Below are 24,025 nucleotides of genomic sequence, written 5' to 3'. Positions count from 1 at the left end.
ATTACTTCACAGGTACGACAGGGCTGGGTTCATATGTGCAATATATTTTATGTGGGCAGTTTAACAAGGACTTCCTGCTACTGAACTAGCTCCAGTGAAATTTTTCCTTTAATCTAAAGAATAGGCGTTGAACTGGCAGAACCAGATTCTCCAGGTGTGAAGTAAGCAATCTGTTCTTCTCTTTTAATATTAACAGCAAAAGCACAACTTTATCTTCAACTTATTTGACTTTATTATCTGGCTTTCAATTAACTACATGAGAACATACAGAAACCAGCCTGTGACCTGTAAGACAGAGATTTACATAATTGATCAAACATTACAGCAGATGATACTCAAATTTTCTCTGCGGCAGGACTCCAATACCACAGTGGAAAAACAACCAAAGGAACAAGACAGAAAGGTAAATAACCTATCTTTTTCTACTTCTTAATGTAAGACATTCATAGAGAAAATCTGGTTTTATTGTGGCATTTAAATATATGGTAACAGATAGTTAAATTTACCTATTTTGCTCAGACTTGAACAAGGCCCTAATTGGCTGCTCTGTTCATAGATATTACTAAAAAAATGAATCAGACTTTAGAAGAAATAATTTTTAAAGTATTTAAAATGTGATTTATCATTTTGGAAATATCAGTAAGTCAGATTATACCTAGAATGCACATATATGTATAATCTTTGAAGTTGAGATAATTTCATACAGTTTTAATTAATTTCTATTGCTGTTTCCCAGAATCCTTTAAAACTAATTTGAAGAAATTAGAAAATAATCTTGTTGTAAAATGACTAACATGAATTATCAAAGTACTCAGTCCCCTTTTTAATGTGTCAATCAGTATACTAAAAGTACTTAAATTCTAAAATTTAACAAAATTTTTAAACTACTAAATCAATATGATGTCCAAGTCAGTGTCATTAATTGCAAACTAAAGCAGGTTGGATACTTTCTATCTTATATTTGCTACCATTGTCAGGATTTAACAAACACCCTACTTGAAATACAGCTAATAGTGACTTGTTCAGATATTTTAAGGGTAGACCTGAAAGTTGGCCACATACCACCTAGATTATGCTATCTTTAAAGCTACCCACTTCTAAATTTAATATAACAATTATGTACAAGTTACCTGAATTAGATAATTGAAAGTTTAAAAGGTACATGAGTCATAAAAATATTTTACTATTACTAAATTAAGCAAGTTAATGTAACAAATTAAAAATAGGAAAAAAGCATTTAAAGACTAAGAACAATGTCAGGTGATTAAAACTTAAGATATACAATCTGCAGTAATTTTTAGAAATCATTATTTTGTTCTCATTTAAGTATCCAAAAAAGTAAGATCCACTATTTTAACCCTGAACTAGAGAAATGCTGCAAGCTGCCTTCACATGCAAAAGTAAGAGGATATCTCTCATATTTGGTATAAAACTGGCTATATTTTTAAAAATTATTTCAGAGTCAATCCCCAGTACCAAAAAAAAGAAAAAAAATTATTTAAGAAATACATTGAGTGTAGAAAGGAACTGCTTACTTAAAAAATGTATAACAATATGAAGCATATACGCCATAGCATAATTCTTAAAGCACTATGTAATTTTTATTTGTTTTCTGATTCTAGGATCTGTAACAGGGTGGAGAAAGTTTTAGAGTCATATAAGTTTACTTTTCTACTTCCTAGAACGAAGTGTCAAAGTTGACTACGGTATGTCCCAACTACCGTCCTTTTTTTTCAAATATTAATTTTAAGCTCAAAAATATAATCCAGTATACCTGGATAGAGAACACTTCCAACCTTAAGAAAATAAATTTAAAATACAGAAAAGACTGCATAAAATAGTGATCTCACCAATTTTACCAAAGATACTAAATGATTTCACAAATAAAAGCTTCATATTTATGTTTATATGAACTCTGTCTCTTTCAACTTTTAAATCCTAATATGTTTGAATGATTCACTTTGCCTAGCCTTCTATTTTAACTCAATATATAAGATCAACTAAACTAGCAATAATTGTGTGTACAGTTACAATTCTAAAAATTTTAGAAAATGCAATTTAAATACAGCATGTAAGTACACCTGAATGCCTACACTGTCTGTTTCTACGTGGCAGGAACATTCTAAATTAAGCAAATTCTATAAAGATAATCAACTAAGACTTAATCAAGATGCATGGATATATAAACATTTCCTTGGATACAGCCTTAAGTTAAAAAAAAAAAGATGAATTTTCACTCTATTTTATTAAATTTAACAAAAGGGAAACTTTCATGTAGCAGATATGAAAAGAGAACATACTCAGCCAAAATGAAGAGTAGGAATTAAAACTACTTTATACTCAAAAAACGTAAAATAAATGAGTTTGCAGATTAAAAAGATCCAGTAAATATTAAGCAGAAAAGAAAAAAAAAAAGACATCAGATTTTTCAAGAGCAGAAAAAGGGAGAAGACAACATAGTAAAATTTTCAAATTTTCATGAGAATGTACTTTCCAAGTGAGAATTATATCCCCCAGAAATACATTAGTCAGGTGTAAATAAAGAAGAAAAATATTTCAGAAAAGTGGGTTATAATATGCATACCTTGAAAAGAAGCTATGGTATATTCCTAAATAAAGGCATGAACCAAAAATGAGGAGGAACTAGGTATCAGAAAGATATGCTATATTAGAAATAGAGAGAAAGAAAAGAAAAGAGAAAAGAAAGAAACAGAACACGACCATAAAGCAGAGGAAGGTTTTTCAGGTCACACTAGAGGGTTCCAGGAAAGATACATCAAAAAATGATATAATAAAAGGAAATATTAAAAAATATCAGCTATAAATATTAAGAAGACATTTTCTGTTTCGTTAGTTTTAGAAGGACTTAGTGAGACACATATATACAAAATTAAGCAAATGAAAATCTTGATTCAAACTAATAATTTGAATAAAAATTTAACAGTTGAGTGTTTCTTGACCTGTGTGATGGCTCATATATTCACTTTCTGAAAAATCACATAACTATCCATTTGTGTTCTGAATATTTTCTGTATATGTGTATAAAAAGGTCAATAACAAGTTTTCATAAAACAAAAGCACTCATCTCATTTTCCATTTCTTTCCACTGAAAAGACCTAAAAGCAATTGAAAAATTATAGAAAAAGGATTTATAATCATAATGCTTTATATGACCCAGATGTAAATAACATTTGGGTAGTCATAATAATGTAAACATAGAATACTGACTGCTACCCAACTATATTAAAGGTGAAAATGAGAGAATAAGAAGAATTTAAATCCACATCTTTGTAGTAAAAACTTAATACTGTATATAAAAGTGAAGAAGCAGAAGCCACATAAACCAGTTATTTAGACATAGGGAGCTTAAAAGCAACATACTAGGCTGGGGATTTAGCTTAGCAGCATAAGCAATTGCCTGGCAAGCACGAGGTCATGAGTTCGATCCCCAAGCACCTAAATAAATAAATAAATAAATAAATAAAGCAACAGATAGCTGAGGAGCTGAAAATGACTACTGGAGAGAAGGGAACTGGAAATGCAATACGGAAGAGTAGTTAGGAGGCAGATATATATATTGCCAAGCTTGAAATGATTTGACTTGTATTAATTTGAAAAAATAAAATCAATTTTTCATAAAGCTAATGAAAAGTAATATAAAAATTTAAAACACTTTGGCAACAAATCTATTTTGAAAATCATTAGGATAGTATCAGAAAAAGTACATAAGTAAGGATGTGATAAATAACACTAAGCAAGGAAAAAACAGTAGGGAGCTATTAAAGATAAATCACTAAGCCAACTGACTTTAACATCAAATTTCCTCTCACTAGAAAGACTAGTTTTTATCACAAGTGTATAATAAATCATTTCTGGTAATTTTACTTTCACAAAGCTGCCTGAGAAGTTTATACAATTACTTCCCAATGTTTTTATGTGTCTTTATGTATCTGTACCAGCACAATCATTATATATTTAATAAAATACTAAAAAAAGAGTATGATGGTTATTCCACCTTTATATAATATATAAATTACAGAAAATTTGCATGTCTCATAATAGACAAAGCACTGATCTAGAAACCTGGAATTCTGTACTCTTTTTATGTGCACCACTACTATCATGCTCACCACAGCTCTGTGGAAGACACTGACTGCCCTTTTCTTTTTCTCAGTTTCCCCATAAGAAAAGCATGAGAAAATTAATTATTCTCCAAGGATTTCTTCTGTAATCGAACTAGAAAGTTCACCAGGTATGGAAAAGGTCAGACTCTCCTCTTCGTAGAGTAGAGGAGGAATGCATTTCAAAGACAGATACTTTCAGCTGACTGAGGACTTGTAAAAGAAAGAGGCACGGATCACTTCAAGATTAGAGCATTTTAAGACAGGCGCTCCAGTCTGCTTTCTCCCGGCTGTAGTGAGTACCACATTCAGAAAAGTGGGCTTATTTGTCCAAGTGACCAAGACTGAGACCAGAGTCCCTATAAATTCATGATGGACATGAAATATGAGCAAGAAATATTGTACCTCCAAGCCACCAAGATTCGGGAATTGGTTATTCTAGGGTCATAATCAAGTACATTTTTGGCCGATAAAATGGAATTAGATAGAATTTTTCATAAACTAAGTATTTAAATTTACAAGGAATTACAAGTTAAATTATTTTATAAAGTTAAAAAATCTTAATTATCGTAAAATTTGAATTTTTATATTAAGAACTATGTTAATCATTACAGTTTATATGTAATTTATAAATTAACTTGTTTAATATAGTTTAAAAAGAGGAAAAATATAAAAATGAGAATATCAAACCTGCACATTTAATTGTTGTTTGAGCACTGAAATGCTTCCTGAAAACCACTTTGTTTTCATTGTAATGGAAACCAGGCATAACAGTGAGCAGGCATTCTATTACACACATTTCCTTTATTTAGTTTATTTCCTACTTGCATGAAAATGCTAAGAAATACACTTCTAAAAGACACGCCTGCTATAGGGATCAATAACTATGTTTTATAATCATGTACTTTCCTAAAACCCAACACTGGCAGTAATATCCGTATTATCTTTCTTGTATTCTTCCATGACGAATCTGCCTTTCAGAAAATTTTCAAGTTTAATATCATACTTACTTTTCTTTCACTTAGACCTAAGAAAACTACTAGCTTCAGTTAGTTCTATTCCAAAGGCAGAGAAACTATTCTTTACAAATAAAGTAGAACACAGGGAATAAAAGTGAGGAACAAGCATAATTCTTTTAGAAGTCTCTTGATTGCATAAATTGCTTAAACTTTCTTTTTTACTATTTAATCTAAAAAATCATGACAAAGATTACATGCTATTTAAGTGACATACCTTGAATATTTAAAGAGTTAATAGTCTGTAAGTGCTTTATAAAGAAGAAAACCTTACTTGTGTATGTTTCTAACCAGTATTTAAAATGCTCAGCAATGAAACTACATAGAAAATGTTTCTGAGTACATATTTAATGTGTATGAAAAGCTCTTTCTGTTAAAAAATAGATTTCAAGGTCTTATCACTTGTGATCTGTCTTCTTTCGCAATCACTTAACTGATCTAACTGCTTCTTTCCAGTATTCACCCTACACAATTTGTCTGTAGCATCTGGTAACATTAAAAAGGGCTCCACCGCATAATAATAAGTTAAGTCTCAACTTTTGAATTCCAATTCTACCACAAGTTAACATTTTGGTCAATCTACTTAAACTCAGATCTTAATTTCATTATAAAATACTCTACTCAGTTCCTACAGGAACATACAACACACTTTAAACAATACCCAACTCACATTGAGAGTTCAAGCAAATATACAGTGCCAAGAATGCAAGGTGAGAGCTCAATAAATATGAAAGTGATTAAGGTTGCTGGGAACACTAGAACAAACAAAGCTCCAATGGGGCTTTTATTTTGAAGAAAAAGTAGACAATAAGTTCAGAGAAGTACATTGCACAGTATGTTAAATAGTGAAAAGTACAGAGAAGGGTCAGAAATTTGAGAAGGTAAAAAGAGTTCTACATAGGGTGACCAAAACAGTCTGAGAGGGTGACACATCAGCAAGAAGTGAAGTTGGGAGATGTCACATATTGTGTGGAGAAAATTGCAAATTTCAGTGTCCTGAGGCTGGGCAGGGCCTAGAGTGCATGAGAAACAGCAGGAGCAGTGAAGCTGAAGCACAGAGAGGGAGAGGGCTGGAGGGGTGCGGTTGAAGAGGTGGAGGGGCGGTCATGCAGGACACTGTGGGCCCTGGTTTCTTCCTCTGTGAATAACACCGAAGGGGGCATTTTAGGCACAATAATGACATGATCCATCTCACTTTAACTCTGAATTCTGTGCTAAGAAAAGATCAAGAGGCTGGAGTGTGCAAAAGCGGAAAACAAAGGAAGCACTGAAGAAAGTGCTACAGAGATAAAAGTGGGAAATAATGATCCGACAGACTGATGAGAAGAGGTGGCTGGTCTAAAAGTACCACACAGTGGAGGCTGACGAGATCTGCTGTTAACATGGACCTGAAGTCCTGTTTAGCTTGGATATGATATGAGGGAAAAAAGTAAAAAACAACTGCAACAGTTTTGGTCTGACCCACTGGAAAAATTGGGCAGCCATTTACGGAGACAGAGGATCAAAGGGAGATCACAAGCTCATTTTAGACAGACATTGAAGAGGGAGTGTCAAGCAGACAGGTGTTGTAAGAGCAGTCTAGACGACATATAAATTTGAGCAATGATCTAACCAGTACTATTTAATGCCACAAGATTAATGATGGCACATAATAAAAATTTAAGAGATTGGAAGCATTCCAAAATTCAGAGGTAAGAAAGAAGAGATGATAGGTTGGGTGATAAAGAGCCAAAATGTTAAGAGGAAACTGAGAAAAAACACTTTTCTAATATGTGTTTCAAGAAACAGTGGTATGGTGTTAGGTTAAAATCCAATAGGTTAAAACTATTAAGTCCAAAATATATCTTCTGCCTCCAAAAATATATCCTGAAAAAATAAATATATCCAGCTCATTCTCCTTTATTCCGTCTCCATTTTATCATCCAAGTCTCTCCTGTGAACTATTTTCCCACACTGGTAAATAATTTCTTATACAGCAAACTGAAGCATCTTTTAAAAACAAATCATGCCAAGACCCCATGTACCCTTTGTCTTCTATCATATCTAGAATAAAATCGAAACTCCTGACTTGGCTCACAAGCCAAGAATGATCTGCCTCCTACCTACCTTTCTGATATTACTTTTTGCTATTTTACTTAAACAGGTATTAATTTTGTTTTGAAAACCTATCACTCTCATTTGATTGCCTTGGTTCCCAATCTCCTATACCCGTAATATACTCCCTGGTCTCTTCTGACTGGCTTCTCAATATTTAGGCACCACAACTCAAATATCTCCTTAGAGATCTTTTCTGATTCTTCTTTCAAGACCTAAAATTATCTCATTTAGCTCTTTAATTCTATGTTGTTCTGAAGGACAGGTGTTCCTGAATGCAAACTGGGGCATGTAAAACTTTGCATAGATTAGGCTTCGATAGCTATTTGAAAAAAAGCCAATCCTTTAAACTAAAGGATTATTATCAGAAGACTGGTTTAACTTTTTCTTTAGTGCAGAGATCTTTTCTATAACATGCTTGGCTGGGTCATCATTCAGACCAGCTATAACGTCTCTATTGACAAAAGCTGATCACCTCGTGAAGCATTCATTTCATCTTGGGACAGCTCTTCTGCCTCGGAAAGTCTTCTTTTTATTAAACATTTAAGTAATTTCGACCTACTGTCTTCTGGAGTTCTGTCAAGGAAATCTAATTCCCTTTGTATATACAGATTTTCATTTTCTAAAAGATTATTATATTTATTCCTTTTATCTTTCCAGGGCAAAGATTTTTCATTTCTTTCAGTAATTCTCTATTTGATATGGTTTTTCCATCACATTTTTTCCATTCCAGTTTGGAAATTCCTAATTTATGAATTTGCATCCAAAATCCAAGTAACTGCTGAAAGGATTTCTGTAAACATATCAAACACCAAGGCCCATGGCATAAAAGCTTAACATTAGAAATAATTTTCTTTGGTTGATACTAATATACTAATATTGTATATGGTTGAATGAGCTACTAATACTCCATTACAGCTCCTTGTCTTCGAAACTATTATGAAAGATATTATGAAAGACACAAAATGCCTTTCTAAACCAAAAGGCTCTGTGAAAATAATTCTCTTCGAAAATTAATCCTTAATGTTGGTATTATGGTCAAAAGAACCCCTTAATTAGAAAAATTATCTCCAGAGGCAGGAGGACCACAAGTTCCAGTACCAGTTGGCTAACTTAATGAGACCTTGCCTGAAAATAAAATAGAAGGAAGGGGCGGGGAATGCAGTTCATTGGTAGAATACCCCTGTGTTCCATTCCGAATACTGAAGAAAAAATAAAAAAGAAAATTATGTTACAGATGCCATCATGACACCAAGAACTGATTTTGCAGAAATTATTTCTCCATCATTACTTTTTCAGCTACTGCACTTAAATGAGTCATAGCAATATTAAATAAATTTATAAATTATTTTACATTATTTTCTTCATTTCAATGTTCATTATGAGGAAATTCATAAGGTAAAGTTCTTTTTAGAATACTCGGTAATTTTTACTGGGAAATACCTACATCAAACTAACTGGTACTGAGGAAAACCGCCAACATTCTCTTAGCTCATGTGGTAATTTTTGCTTCTTAGGAAAGGGAAGATGAAAGACCGACTTCAAGAACTAAAGCAGAGAACAAAGGAAATTGAACTCTCTAGAGACAGTCAAGTGCTGGCTACGGAAGCAGAGGATCAAGGGGTGTTTGAGCAACAAGCTGTTATTTATGAAAGAGAGCCTGTGGCCAACAGACATCTACAGGAGATCCAAAAACTACAAGAGACTATTAACAACTTCACAGAAGATGTTCAAAAATTTGGACAGCATCAAAAAAGTCTGGTGGCTTCAATGAGAAGGTTTAGTCTACTTAAGAGAGAGTCTAGCACTACAAAAGAGATAAAAACTCAGGCAGAACACATTAACAGAAGTTTGGGTGAGTTAGTTAAAGAAGTTAAAAAGTCAGAGGCTGAAAATGGACCATCGTCAGTGGTCACTAGGATACTTAGATCTCAGCATGCTGCAATGGTCCATCATTTTCAGCAAACCATGTTTATGTACAATGACACAATAGCGGCAAAGCAAGACAAATGCAAGACATTTATTTTCCGCCAGCTTGAAGTTGCGGGAAAACAGGTGCCTGAAGAAGAAGTACATGAGATGCTTCATCAAGGAAAATGGGAAGTTTTCAGTGAAAGCTTACTTACAGAAATCACTATCACAAAAGCACAGCTCTCAGAAATAGAACAGAGACATAAAGAACTTGTTAACTTGGAGAACCAAATAAAGGACTTAAGGGATCTTTTTATTCAGATATCTCTTTTAGTAGAGGAACAAGGACAGAGCATCAATAATATAGAAATGATAGTGAACGGTACAAAAGATTATGTTAATAATACTAAAGAGAAATTTGGACTAGCTGTAAAATACAAAAGAAGAAACCCATGCAGGACACTGTGTTGTTGGTGTTGCCCATGCTGTAGCTCAAAATAAAGTTACTTTAGAAACATGTCCAGTAAAAGATTTCCCACATTTCAGTGTTTTATACTGTTTCTTCATTTTATGGGCATTGATTAACACAAATTTTATCAGGTAAGTCATAAATTTCTCCTTTAATCATTGAAATCTCTGAAATCAGGGAGACATTAGACAAATCTGTATTTAATTAAAGTAAAAACAAATATCTTCAAATTATGGGCTGTTAAAAATGAGATATATGATACTGAGTTTCTGATCAGGTATTAAATTCTATTACACATTTTTTAAAACTTCGAGTGCTTTAATAGGATGAAGGTACAATTAAGTGATGACTACTTATGGAATCCATTTCATTCACTTGAAAATATTTTGATAGATGAGAATTATATAAAACAAAACCTCTAAGGGTGCCACAATAAAGCAGAACAAAACTAGAATGCACATGAAGTCTTTCATCCTTAGTTAGGTAAGTTAACTCAGTGGTTAACAGATTCTGGACAATCTCAACTATGTACTTGAGAATTTAATTGATAACTTGTAGCTGAAATAAGTTGAAGGCCTAAGAATCAACTAATGCATTGTTTTTCTTGAACTTGGAACCATTCAGGACATGGTAATAGATCAATGGACTTGGCAGATAAAAATTAACTTTTTTATGTTTTTATATCACCTCATAATTTCAGGCACTATAGTATGGGCCAGAGATACAGCTGAATTCATATTCTAGTAGAGAAGGCACACAGTGAAGTAATGCAAGCCAAGCGTGGTGGTACATGCTTGTAACTGGGAGGCTGAGACAAGAGGACCACCACAAGTTTGAGGCTAGCGTGAGTTCCATAGTGAATTCAAGGCCAGCCTGAATTATATAGCAAGACGTCTCAAAAATAAATAAATAAAGTGTGAATATAAATTGATGTTAAATAGAAGCAGAAACTTAAAATAATGGTGATGGGATGACACAGAGGCTGCCAGGATGGCTTCATTACAGTGAGAGTCAGGGAAGGTCTATCTCAAAGATAGTATTTAAGTAAAAATCTGCAATGAATACAAATGAGGGTATATTCCAGGCATAAGAATCAAACAGTACAGACTTACTTCACTATAGAAAAATGACAGATAGCTGAGGCATAACTGGTAAAAAACAATGAGGTAGGAGATGAGGTTATGAAAATGGCAGAAAGTTTCATAAGATGCGGGAAAAAGCCTGACGTTCACAGCAAGTATAATAATCAGTGCAAAGCTCTCAAACTGATTCAGGTCTGCGAGTTAATGTGATATCATTTGTATCTGAGAAAGATCATTCTGTCTAGTATGAAGTGGGTTAGAATGGATTTGGAGGAAGACATACATATAGGCAAAGAAAATAATCAGAAGGGTAATGTACTAGTCCCAGGAAGACGCCTCTTCCTAAGGGTTAAATTAGGATGATAGTAGAGAAGGTGATTTCAGGTCACAGGAAAATGCCAAAACCATTTCTTAACTGCTATGTACTATATAGTAGTGTTAGAAAAAATTAAACTAACTTGTGATTAAGAGATAAAATCTATAAGATGTTATTGGATGATGTGCTGTTAGAGAAGAAAAGACAGAACTGGCAGTAAGAAGGAAATTCTATTTTAGTCAAGAAAATCAGAAACAACAATATCTAAGAGCAAATGTCTAGGTGGGAGTTTCTCTGATTTTCACTATTTCAGTAGGAATGCTTGGAATAAGTCAGGACTGGAAGTATAAATTTGGGTCATTTAAATAAATCAAGGGTATCGAAGGTAAAGTAACTAGGATGAAGTCACCTAAAAAAGTATGTGGATGTAAAATATTTGAAGTCTGGCTGGGCATGGTGGTGCACAGCTGTAACCCCAGCACTTTGGAGGGTGAGGCAAGAGGGCCGCTGACTTCTAGGCTAACCTGGACTATAAATGAGTTCAAGACCAGCCTAGAATATTGACTGTCTTAAAAAACAAATCAACAATAAAAGAAAGCAAAAAAACTTGAAATCAGGGCCAGGGGTTTAGCTCAGTGGCATTAAGTGCCTGCTTGGCCTACGCAAGGTCCTGAGTTCAATCCCCAGCACCAAAAAAACCTAAAAACAAACAAACCAAAAAAAAAAAAAAACCACTTGAAGTCATAAAGGTACTGGGCTATTATAAATTTGATAAAGGCAATCTAAATGGAATTGTCAATAAGACAGAAGAAAAACCAAGGAAGAATGCCAAAATACCGAAGAATATTCTAAAGAAGAAAAAACACTGAGGAAAGAATTATCTTTAGGTAAAAAATGAGCAGCAGAGTAATAAGTTTGGCAGCATGAATACAATTTTTGACTTAAAACCATTTTCACAGAACTGTAGGGACGAAAGCACACCTGCAGAATGTTGAGGAAAGAACATGACATGAAGTACAAGTAATGACAACCTTTCCAAGAAGTTTAAAGGAGGCATAAAGAGTCAAGATCTGGTGAGAGAGATGGAGCAAAACGATTACTTAATGCTTAAAGACACATGAGAGCAGATTCTGCTGGTGGTAGTGATTCAGGGAGAATCTTATATAAGAAAAGGAGATAATATACAAAAGCACAGAGTTGGGATCTGCAGTGCAAATGGAGAAGCTGGTATCAGGTAGGGGTGTGAATGCCTTCTGCACATTACAAGCAGGAAAGGCAAAGTGTAGGAGTAAAATCAGGTAGGTGAGTAAATGTGGTGGCATAAAAAATGAAAGAATGTTTCTGTAATAGTTTCTATTTCCTTAAAGTAGGAAGGTGTCCTCACAACTTTTAATGTGAAGTCAGTCTGGGCGTCATCTGGCTGCTTGAGTGCTGGCACAGGTGTAATTGAGGTGGTGAGTCTTCATACCTTGGAGAAAATGGGATAAGGGGAGATAGGGTGCCTGAAAAGGAATGAGTTTGCGTACGTTACATGAATGGATGTGACTGTGTGTATGTGCACTATAATATAATGTTGACTTATAATGTTAACTGTCAGAGTAGCAAGTACACTGTTTTCTTTGTATTTTATAAGTCACATCCATTCATGTAACGTACGCAAACTCATTCCTTTTCAGGCACCCTATCTCCCCTTATCCCATTTTCTCCAAGGTATGAAGACTCACCACCTCAATTACACCTGTGCCAGCACTCAGAAGAGCCTCTGATCATCACTGTCAAGCAGGTTTTTCTTTTTTGTTGTTTTGTTTTGTTTTTGTTTTGTTATGAAACAGAAAGTGGTAAGGAGTTAATGAGGGAGACAGGGATGGGGACACTTCAAATTTTCAATGCTTAAGTTTGTTGACCTACAAAAGTCAACCATATGAAATGCTCTACTATAAACAGCTGCTACAAGTGGAGCAGAACGTTCTACTGTAAAAGATCAAAGGAAGGGTTTGGTGAGAAAGGGAGTGAGTCAACATTTTAAGTAAATGAGATTAAGCAAGAGGACAGCTTGTAAGGTGGCAATGAAAGAAGACAAATCTTAAGTTAATGGTTCCTATAAAGTCAGTGAGTATGTTTTCAAAAATGAAATAGTAAATCAAGAAATTGAAAACTGTAAGAATCAACTGGTTATGTAACACAGGTAGACACCTACAAGCCTCCAGCAGTCTAAAAAGGTCTAACTTAATAAAGGTACATTTGACTCAGTTTCTAATGATAGTATTAGAATAATGTATACACTATTTAATTTTCCTTGGGGACTTACATTAATGAGTATAATAAAAAACTTAAATACTGACATTTTCTATTGTACTGTCTAGAAATAAGGTGAGTCAATCCACATATAAAGGTTGGAGAAAAAATTTCATACTGAAAAAGTAATAATAAAAGTCTGGTTAGTGTCTCTCGTCTAATAGAAACTCACTTTCATTTGGTATAAATTACTTTTGGAATTTGAAATTAGCATACTAAGAATCTTCCAAAGAAAAATGCACCTACATTCAGAATTGTGTATGATTTCAGAAAATACAAGGGCCACTCATGGTAAAAGACTTCAAGTCACAGAACTCTTTTATATTAAAATGTTCGTAACTACTAGTAAAATCAAATCAAAGATACTATATTTTCTTGAGTGAAAATCAACCCCCACTTCTCACTCATTTTTCTGCTGTAAGTATCTAAGATTTGGTCAAAAGTTAAACTACAATGTTTAGCTCCACAATAAAACAAACCACATGTAATGGCAAAATCGAACTGTATACAGGAAAAATTGTTAGTGGTCTTCAGAGTTATTCTGATTAACAGTATTGGGAACTTCAACTCATTTAAAATAAGAAAAGAAAAATAAAAAGGCGTGTTGGAGGGTAATTCATCATGTGAGACAACTTTCAAGACTGTATGAGAGAAGTGACAGAAAGAACAAGTGGCTTCTGACAGCCTTGGCGTCACCTTGGGCAGCTGAACATTTCAATAGGTTAAGGTATTTAATATAGAACTCAGTTTAACTCAGTTAATTAAAAAATAGTACTTTGTATTTTTAATGGAAAATTGAATGCTAATCATAAAACGTGGGATTACTGTTGACTTCAGTGCTATCTAGTTAGAAGTCCTACTTTCTTTCACTTACAAATGGTTAAAACAAGATTATGTGGGTAAAGGCAGGTATGGGTAGATAACTGCTATGCTTGAATGACCTCCTCCAAAGCTAAATGTGGTCAAGGGTTAGTTAGTCTTCAGCCTACAATTACAGGCAGTTGGTGGAACCTCTAAGAGGTGGGGCCTCCTAGTAGGTCTTCAGGTCATTCTCAATTTGGCTGCCTTTAGTCCTTGCCCCATTCTTAATGGAACAGGGTTGAGTCTAAATGTGATGAACTACTCCACTGCTCCCCCTGGTGGAGGAGATTTTAAGGCTGCAACGCATTCATGTACCAAGCCTTCAAGTTGCTTCTGCTCAAATTTACTGTGAGAATTTGGAATAAAAAGGAACAAAACGCCTCTCTGCTAAGCCACACAAGTTGAAAAGGTTCCAGGGAGAGAAAAGTCAGCATCTCCAGAGAATTGGCCATGCTGGGATTTGGGGGACCATCCAAGAAATCAACTAGCCAGCCTTTCTGGTGCAAGGCGAGCAGGCTTAAGGAGACAAAAGTCAGTCAGCGCCTCCCTTAAGCCCACCAGTGTGTGGGCTGAGAATCTGATACTGTCCATGTCCCCTCCCTCCCACCAGGGTTAGGAGGACAGGCTGAGTTGATGGCAATTAAGGTACAGGATGCAACTAAATGCATATATTGTTTGGCTGATTATGCAGGCCTGGGGCCAGCAGTCTGAGCATCTCTTGAGAGGATGACAGTAAACAATATAGCAAATGTGGGGGATTTCCTTCTGTCTTCTCTTTGAAATCAAATATTGTTTTCACTGTTTTTGCTTTGTTCTGATTAACTTTTGCTTTATGCAATATTGTTTTGTTTGGTTTCAATATAGTTTTTTTATTTGATTTTGCTACTTATGAACAACTATCGTGAAGATAAAATAAATTATTATGGCAACTATTGTTGTTTTCCTGGTATCCTGCTTTGAAGTTCTGTACCAATTTTGCTGCATTGTTTTAACTGGCTTTGTTCTGTCTTGTTTTTTGGGGTTTTGCTAACTTTGAAATTAAAAAAAGAAACAAAACTAGGCTAGGTGTGGTGGCAAATGTCTGTAATCCCAGCACTGGGGAGGCTGAAGCAGGAGGACTGCTGCAAGTTCCGTCCCAGCTACAAAATGAGCTAAAGGTCAGCCTGAACTGCATAGTAAAACCTCGTCTCAAAAAACAAAACAAACAAAAAAACAGGAAAATAACAGAGAGAGGAAAATTTGCAGGTTGGTTAGAAAGCACACACATGCAATGGTGCTCCAAAATTCTTTGCCACAATGTACTAAGGAAAGTTTTCAGCCCAGTTCTCCATAGTCTTCATTTTTGTCTGAAACCTAATCAGCATAACCTGTATTTTCCACACTTCTATTAGTGTCAGGGGCCAGGCTGTGTAAGGCATTTGCCTATAGCTCTAGCAAGTTATTTTACTTACTTGAACTTGGTAGCTAAGTAAGGGCTCTCTGGCCTTGTTGGAAAAGTACATATTCACAGCCTCTGAAGGCCAAGATACAAGTCTCAACTAAGGACATTTGGTTCTCACTCTAAATCAACAGCAGTAAACTTCTGACCTTAGAGATAAGATAGTTCTCTTAATTAGCAAGATTAACTGCTTTGAATGTCTTTGCTCTAACTTCTCAAGGCCTGTTCATTTTCCCTCACTTTTGCCTCAGACATGGCCTCCACTTTCTGCAACCCCCTGAATTGTTAAGGATGCAATAAATACGGACAATCTAGATAAATTTTTGTCTTAGCTGCACAACAGTTCTGATCTTCTTGGACCCCAAAAGCCATATTACTTGTTTCTTTTATTTTATTTATTTTTATTTTATTTTATTTTATTTTATTTTATTTTATTTTCACCTTTGTTGTATACCATTTTGAAAGACTAGGAATCTGATGAGCTCCAGATACATCAGCATTCTAATCTTATGACTCTCTCCCCAGGAATCGCCCATCAAGCTTTTAGGCTTTCTCTAATCCACTTCTCCAAACAGTTCCACCTTGCTGACCAATTCTGCACATTTTTCCACATTGTTAGGTATGAAGGAGTGACCTTATTTTTTTTTTTTTTTTTTTTTTTTGTCTTTTTCCTTTTTATCGGTACCAGGGATCGAACTCATGACTGCCTGCTTTCAAGGCAGGCGCTTATGCCGCTGAGCTAAACCCCCAGCCCCTGGAGTGACCTTATTTTTAAGTGCTAATTTTCTGTGTTAGTTTTCTGTTACTGTAACAAATACGTGAGTCAATGAACTTATAAAGAGAAAAAGATTTACTTTATTTTGGCTCATCATTTTAAGGATTTAAGTCCATGAATGGTTGCCCTGTTGGTTTTAGGCCTGTGGCTGGGCAACATATGATGATGGGAGCATGTAACAAAGCAGGACTGACAAGTACAAAACAAAGAGGAAGAGGAAGAGCATGTAGTCCCACTATCCTCTTCAAGGGCATGCCCTCAATCACCAGAGGACCTCCCATTAGGCCCTTTCTCAAAGGCTGTCTTCTCCCAACAGTGCCATGCTGGGGACCTCTTTACTATATGGTCCTTAGGGAGATATTCAGAATCCAAACCACAGCAGTATCATAATCCATACTTTACTTAATAAGAATAGATGCTAAAGTTAGTCTCCATAGTTAATACAAGAGAGAAAAGAGATCTTCCTGGAAAACAAGTTAACATAATTACAGTGAAAAATGTTTACATGACATTTATTTTTACTCTCTTTAGAAGAAATGCAAAGAATTTTTATCTTTTTATTAAAAATCAGTTATTGGGATATATTTAATACCAGCAGTCTTACTCACATTACTATATACAGCTGAATCAAATGAAATTATATTTTATAACTTCTTTCACTGCAAGAAAGGTATTTAGCTACTAAGTTCAAAGAAGTAAAATAACTTGCTAGAACTCTAAGCAAATGCACTATAATTCTGGTTTTGTTTTGTTTTTGTCTTTTTCAGATAGTCTCACTGTGCAGTTCAGGCTGGCTTTCAGCTCACTTTGCAGCCCAGGCTTGTCTTGCCTTGCAACAATCCTGCTACTTCAACCTACTGAATGCTGGGATTAAAGGTGTGTCCCACCACACCCTGCTTTTTCTTTTCTTCTTTTTTCATGGTTACTCTTAAGATCAATTTTCTAGGGTTTTAATTCCTTCTCAAAGTTAATCGTTTTTAAACTTTTCCTCATTTTGAGTTAATTCTCAGCAGTCAAGAAAAGCTATGATTCTGACTTTTCAAGAAAAACCTCAAATCTGTGACTTCAAGTACAATTTGACCAAGGAAATATTAACAACTACACATGCTGTTGGGCTGATGTGCAGAAGCAAGGAGGGAAGAGCAGAAGATTTTTCAGGACCTGCCACTGTGTTCATCTACAGTTTTCCATACATAAAATAAATTCTGACTATCAAGTTGTAATTTTGTGATTATAGAAAAGATTCTAATTATTTTCCTTTACTTCCTTCTAGTGACTAATGCTTTCCAGAAATTTGTTGTTGTTTGGTGGGTTTTTTTTTTTTTTACGAGGGATTTCGTACTTACCAGGCAAGGCTTGAGCTACTGAGCTAAATCCCCAGCCCCAGTTGGTTTTCTTTGTATCTTTTTATAAGAGGATGGGTGGTACAATAAAGTTATCTAAGTAATTATGGTTATTAAAATAAGTTCTGACAGGTTCTGTGCATCCTGCATCAACTAATTTAGGTTCAAAGGAAAAGCAAAATAAATTAGGTCCTGCAAATACATTTGGCAGATAAATGATTGGAGGACTACAGGCAGGAATGACATGGTTAAATGCAATAAAGGTCACTATCACTTTCCTCCTCATATATGTCTCTACTTCTCCATAGCGCACTTGTCCCTAGTTTTGAGTTTTGCAGAGCTCAGATGGATACCTTTCTCAACTACAATACAGTGGATTTTTCAAAGCCTAGCTTAGTATGCGCGAGATATTATTTCTAAGTGCTATGGTTCAAACAAACAAAACAGAACTTCCTTTTCCATGGAGCTATGAAAACTAAAGAACTTTAAGGAACACCTGAATTAGCAAATTCGCATTTTAAAAAGTACTCTTACATTCTTTACATAGTCTCACATTGTTTCATTTATTCTAATAAGAGTATACCAGTTTTGTAATTTGAGAAACATCAACTAAAGGAAAGAACTCTTGCTGTGGTATCCACTGAATCTTTGGCTTCTTCTCACAGCTTCACATACCCTGTCTGCTTGGCTTTCTAGGACTTCTTTCGACGTCTGGGTGGAAGACTCCATCATCCCACAACTCTTTCAGGCTACATGTTGGTAAAACCAACATCACATGGACAACATCCATGTTTGCTTCCAGCAGGAGCAGTAACCAAGCCCTATTCATGGCTGCTGTGTCCTCTGAGTACCTGGATACCTGAGCATGGTAAAATAAATCCCTGCAAACCAGTTCTGTAGGGGATCCTTCTTAATCAAGAATTCCAGGAACGATCTTCTAGAATGAAAGTTGATTGGTTTGTAACCTTGATCCTTGGACAGCTGACTCCTTGCTGATTTCAAGGTTCAAGGCATCTTTTTTCTTCTCCTTATACAAAATACTTGGTTTCTTTTTAGTGGTCTGTCTCTTCACCAGCCATACATTCTTTGGCCCCAACTTTACATATGGTTCTTTTAGGGCCACCATTTAAGGTTTTCAAATTTTTCTCCTCTGCCTTTTGCCTCAGTTCTCACTACAAATCTAGCTAAAAGCAGTCCCCACTTAAGAGAACTGTATCCCAGATAGAAGCACAGTCCCCCAACCCATGAAGCCTAAGCATCTGAGACATCCTGCAGACACTGCTGGGACTGAGTACAGTGGAAGAAGATACAGAGACCCTACATTAAGTGCCCACCTGGAAAAAACCCGAGTACCATCTGTCCAACCAATACCCTAGGACAAAATGACAGAAAAAAGTCCTTTACTCTAAAAGACATTCTATAAAATGGGTGAAACTGATCTACCAGATACATAAATATCAATATAGGGACACCAGAAGACTAAAATAAGGTAACATGATACCTCTACTAGAACACAATAACTATCTAACAATAGACCCCAAAAGGGAAGGGGGGATCAACTAATTGCCTGAAAAAGAATTTAGAATAACAATTTTTGGGAAACTTTAATAGATATACAAAATACAGACAATTCAATGAAACTAGGAAAACAATTCATGATATCAATGATCAGCAAAGAAGGCTTTTTTGGTAGTTTGTTTTTGAGAAAGGGCCTCGCTATACAACCCAGCCTAGCCTTGAACTGATAATCCTCCTTCCTCAGCCTTTGAGTGCTGGAATTAAATACCCGCTTGTGTCATCACACTGGGCTGAGACAGACGATAGAAAAAACAAAACAAAAATTCGTGAACATTGTAGCCCAAGAATTAAATAAATGAAATCAGAAGTACAGACAAGAACCTGAACAGCTGAATAAATTAGGCAAAAGAAAAGAGTTCTGAGTGCCAAGGAAGGTCCTTAGAAATAACTCAATTAGACCAACACAAACAATCCATAAAAAATAAAGCCTTGAAGAATTATGGAACATCATTAATAGATGATATACAAAAGCATAAACTATATTATGAGTATTCTAAAAAAGAGAAAGGAAAAGAAAAAGCATTAAGAAAAAACCTATTCGGGCTGGGCATTTAGCTCAGCAGTGTAAGCACCTGCCTGGCGGGTACAAGGTTGTTCAATTCCTGGCACCAAAAAAACAAAAAATTTTTAAAAACCTGGATCCTTTCATTCATTAAAAAAAAAAAAAAAAAAAAAACCTATTCAACAAAAAAGCTGCCAATAACTTCAAATCTTATGTATACTCAGATACAAATAGCTCAAAAAAACCCTAATAGACTTAAGCCAAAAATGATTCATTTCTGTCAAAAGTACAAGGCAAAGAAAGAATTCTAAAAGTAATAGAAGTGTGAAGTCACATATAAGGTAACCCCCATTAGACTGACAACAAACTTCCCAGGAGAAATATTATAGGTTAAGAGGGAAAAAAAAGCAAAACAAAACAAAAACTTGATAATTCAAAATAGGAAATCCAGAAAAGTTATCTTTCAGAAATAAAAGAGCGATAAATTCTTCCAAAGACAAGCAAAAATTGATAGAATTTATCACCACCAGACTGTCCCTACAAATAATGTTTAAGGGAGACCTGCACTATTAGCAAAAGGATGATAACTACCATCAGGAAAACACCTGAATGTATACAACAGAACAGATGCCCAACAGAGAAACTAAACAGCATCAAATACTATTGATACAGAAATCCACCAAACCACAAAGATAAAGAATAGGAGAGGACGAAAGGAAGAATATACAAAACAGCCAAATAAATGACAGAAATAGTTCTTAACTTTTCAATAATAATCTTGAAAATATAAATAGATTAAATTTCCCAACAGAAAGATAGCCTAGTTAAATGGATTAAAAAATAAGCCCATGACAAAACTATATGCTGCCTGCAAGGAAATCACTTCATCAATAGATAGATAGACAGACAGATAGATAGATAGATAGATAGATAGAGAGATTAAAAGTGAAGAGATGAAAAAAGATACATCTGCAAATGGGAGCCAAATGCAAATAAAAATAGTTTTCCTCATAAAAGATAAAAAGGACTTTAAATCAAAAAGTACAAAAAGAGATAAATCACTGTATGATCACTAAGCAATCAATTCAAGAGAAAATATCAATTTTAATATATATGTGTACCCAATATCTAGACATGTAAATATACAAAACAAATAATACTAGATTTCAAGAAAACACAGACTATTAGAATAATAATTAAGGATTCCAACATCCTATTTTCCTCAATGGAGAGATTATCCAGACTAAAAATCAACAAAGAAACATAAAACTTTTTACTATTTAAAAATCATCCAACAGACTTCTATAGAATATTCCATCCCACAATGGCAGAACATATATTTTTCTCATCAGCCACAGAATATTCTCTAAGATAGACCATGTTAGATTAACAAATACATAAGAACTTCAAAAACACTGAAACAGCACATATCATCTTTGAGCATGGTGGAATAAAGCTGGAAATCAACACAAAGAGCTTTAGAAATTGTACAGAAACATAAAAACTACATGAAATTTTCTTGCGAAGATCTCAGGTCAAAGAAGAAATTAAAAGAAAGCCTTAAAAATTTGTTGAAACAAAGGAAAACAGAATATAATAAGATTTATGGAATATGACAAAAGGAATACTAAAAAGTTTCTAGCAACGAGAACCTACATAAAAGAAATGCAAAGACTTCAAACAATCAGTGTAATTATGTAACTCAAGGAATCAGAAAACATCCCAACCCCAAAATTAGTACAAGAAAAGAAATAAGAAAGATCAGATCAGAAATAAGCAAAAATAGAGACCAAAAACTACAAAATAAAGGAAACAACAGATTTCTTGAGAGATAAAGTCTAAGAAAGAAATAGAAAAAATTCCAATAAAGAAATCAGATATACAAATATTCATTAGGGATCATTTTGAATACTTACCCAATACACCAGAAAACCTTTAAGAAGTGGATAATTTCTGGAGACATATAAACCTACCAAGATTACTATGAAAACACAGAAACCATGAAGCTATAGAAAACCTGAAAAGATCAGCAATAAGTAAGAACACTGAAATTATTATATCAAAGTACTATACACCTATGTTTATTGAAGCACTAGTCCAAGAGCCAAGATACACAATCACCCAAGATACTACTGACAGATGAATGGATAAAAAATTGTAGTGTTGGTCACTTTCTCATGGCTGGGACAAAATACCTGTCACCTGGAATTTAAAGGAGGAGGGATTCATTTTGGTTCAGTTGTAGAAGTTTTAGTCCTTGTAGCATCCAATGGCTCCAGACTGAAGTAGCAGGTTAGAAAGACTTCACAGAGGAGAAAAACTACTTACATCATGGTATCCAGGAAGGACTGAGGGAAGCAAGGAACCGGAAATGGAAATATACCCTTTCAGGTCACACTCCAGTGATCTGTTTCTTCTAATTAGATCCACTGCTTAATAGCAAGTCAACCATATCACCCCCATGAGTCAATCACCTTCCAACAGTCCTACCTATGAACACATGAAGATTTTGGGGGATATCCAGATATAAACTACAACATAAAAAGGAGACATTATTCAGTCATAAAAAAGAATAAACTCCTGTCACTTTGTAGCAACATAAATGTAACTAGAGCACAGTGTATCAAGCAAAATATCAGGCATAGAAAGCGCAATACTTACATGTAGTAGCTAAAAAGTCGATTTCAAAGAAATAAAAAATACAACAGTGGTTACCTAAGACTGGAAAGTGTATGGGGAAGGGGAAAGGGGAGGAGGATTATAAATAGACACAAAGGTACAGTACTCTCTGGACAGAAGGACTGAAGTCTAATGTTTTATAGCACAGAAGGATAACTATGGGTCATGACAATTAATTGAACATCTCAAAGTAGCTAGTAGAAAACATTTTTAATGCTCCAATCCAAAGAAATAGAAAAATCTCTGAACTGACACATCTGCCAATTACTCTGATTCTAATCATTACATACTGTTCGCATGCATTAAATGTCACATTCTGCCCCGTAAACGTGTACAATTACTATTATACATGTCAAAGTAAAAATGAATTTTAAAAGCTTCCATGAAAAAAGTTGCTCAAATGCAAAACATCCTATATTTTAAAAACATGTTATAATAACCACAATAAATTCTAATGTCTTTGTTAATTCTCATTGATTACAAAATTAAAATGGTAAACCAATACACATAGTCATGCTTATTTGTTTGTTTTTTCTGTTTAAATTCATTAGCTGTCAGAGATGACAGAACTGAAAGAATAGACTTTGCTGCCAGTTATCTGATTACTAGGTAATCACTGTGGTCACTTAACAATTGTGTACTAATGCTCTGGGGCTTGTCCACTGATATCTACATGACTGAGTCCCTCTCTTCAAAGTCTCATTTCCTCCCTAAAGCCTACAAGGATTATCTGAACTATAAGAGCACTATGTTCTTATCATCACTCCACCATACGCTCCTCATCTCCCTTTATGGAAGCCATTTTTCAACATACTCGTCACAATACAAGACATGGTTTATTAATTGTATTTACTGGGTATTTTTCTCCCTAGAATGTAAGCTCCAGAAAGGCATACAGAGTTGTGTTTTTGGTCCCAAACACATACTCTCACCAGAATGGCTGGCACACAGTAGGTGTTCAAAACGTGTTAAACTGAATATACATGAATGAATAAATGCACAAAAGAAAAAGTAACGCAAGTTAAAAGCCTATTTGGTTAAAATGTACACACAATTATTCTACAAATGACCAATAGTCATTCATATTTTGTCCTTTAGAAATCACTGACTCTCGGCTTAAACATTTATAGACTAATCTGGCCTATGTGTGTTCAACAAAGTTCACTATGTGTCTGTTGACGTTAACTTCAGATTCAATAAAGGTGAGAATTAATTATAAATCAAGTAACTTCCCTGAGTTAAATGTCTAAAAATTTTGAATAAACTTTATCAATAAGTGATGTATAAAGTTTTGACTTCTGTAATTAAAGCTTCCAAACTGCCACATTTAAAAATATTCACTTACTCCTGAAGGGCACTGAGAAACTATAAAGTTTTACATGTAATCACATGACACGAGTCGACTAAAAAAGAAAGCCTTTTTGCACATTAAAGAGTAATAGAAAAGGAATGAGACAGCAAAGGCAAATGTTCAGTTAACCTTGAGTTAAACTAATTGATTGCATATTCATTGCGCCATCTTGTGTTAACTATGCCTAAATGTTA

General features: G+C 34.6%; 2 protein-coding genes across 10 annotated transcripts in view; one reads left to right on the top strand and one right to left on the bottom strand.

The window, feature by feature from the left end:
* The window catches only part of Arl13b (ADP ribosylation factor like GTPase 13B), a 77,008-nt gene that overhangs the window by 30,915 nt on the left and 22,068 nt on the right, over nucleotides 1–24,025 (bottom strand). The gene's annotated exons all lie outside the window — the stretch shown is intronic.
* On the top strand, nucleotides 131–17,607 carry Stx19 (syntaxin 19). 3 transcript variants are annotated; one of them, XM_063224790.1, is made up of 3 exons: nucleotides 131–403; nucleotides 17,146–17,254; nucleotides 17,389–17,607. In XM_063224790.1, exons 1-3 carry the CDS (start codon nucleotides 257–259, stop codon nucleotides 17,439–17,441), a joined length of 309 nt encoding a protein of 102 aa, XP_063080860.1. In that variant the 5' UTR covers nucleotides 131–256; the 3' UTR covers nucleotides 17,442–17,607. The 3 variants fall into 3 exon arrangements, with proteins under 3 accessions (XP_063080860.1, XP_063080859.1, XP_003469384.2); XM_063224789.1 differs by lacking the exons at nucleotides 17,146–17,254; nucleotides 17,389–17,607 and adding exons at nucleotides 1,623–1,706; nucleotides 8,749–9,682; XM_003469336.4 differs by lacking the exons at nucleotides 17,146–17,254; nucleotides 17,389–17,607 and adding an exon at nucleotides 8,749–9,682.

The sequence above is a fragment of the Cavia porcellus genome, unplaced genomic scaffold (assembly GCF_034190915.1).
Source record: "Cavia porcellus strain 051 isolate PalLab524CR breed Dunkin Hartley unplaced genomic scaffold, mCavPor4.1 scaffold_15, whole genome shotgun sequence".
In the NCBI taxonomy this organism is placed as follows: Eukaryota; Metazoa; Chordata; class Mammalia; order Rodentia; family Caviidae; genus Cavia; species Cavia porcellus.
The sequence above is the reverse complement of the archived record's forward strand: the minus strand, read 5'-3'. Positions and strand labels throughout refer to the sequence as shown.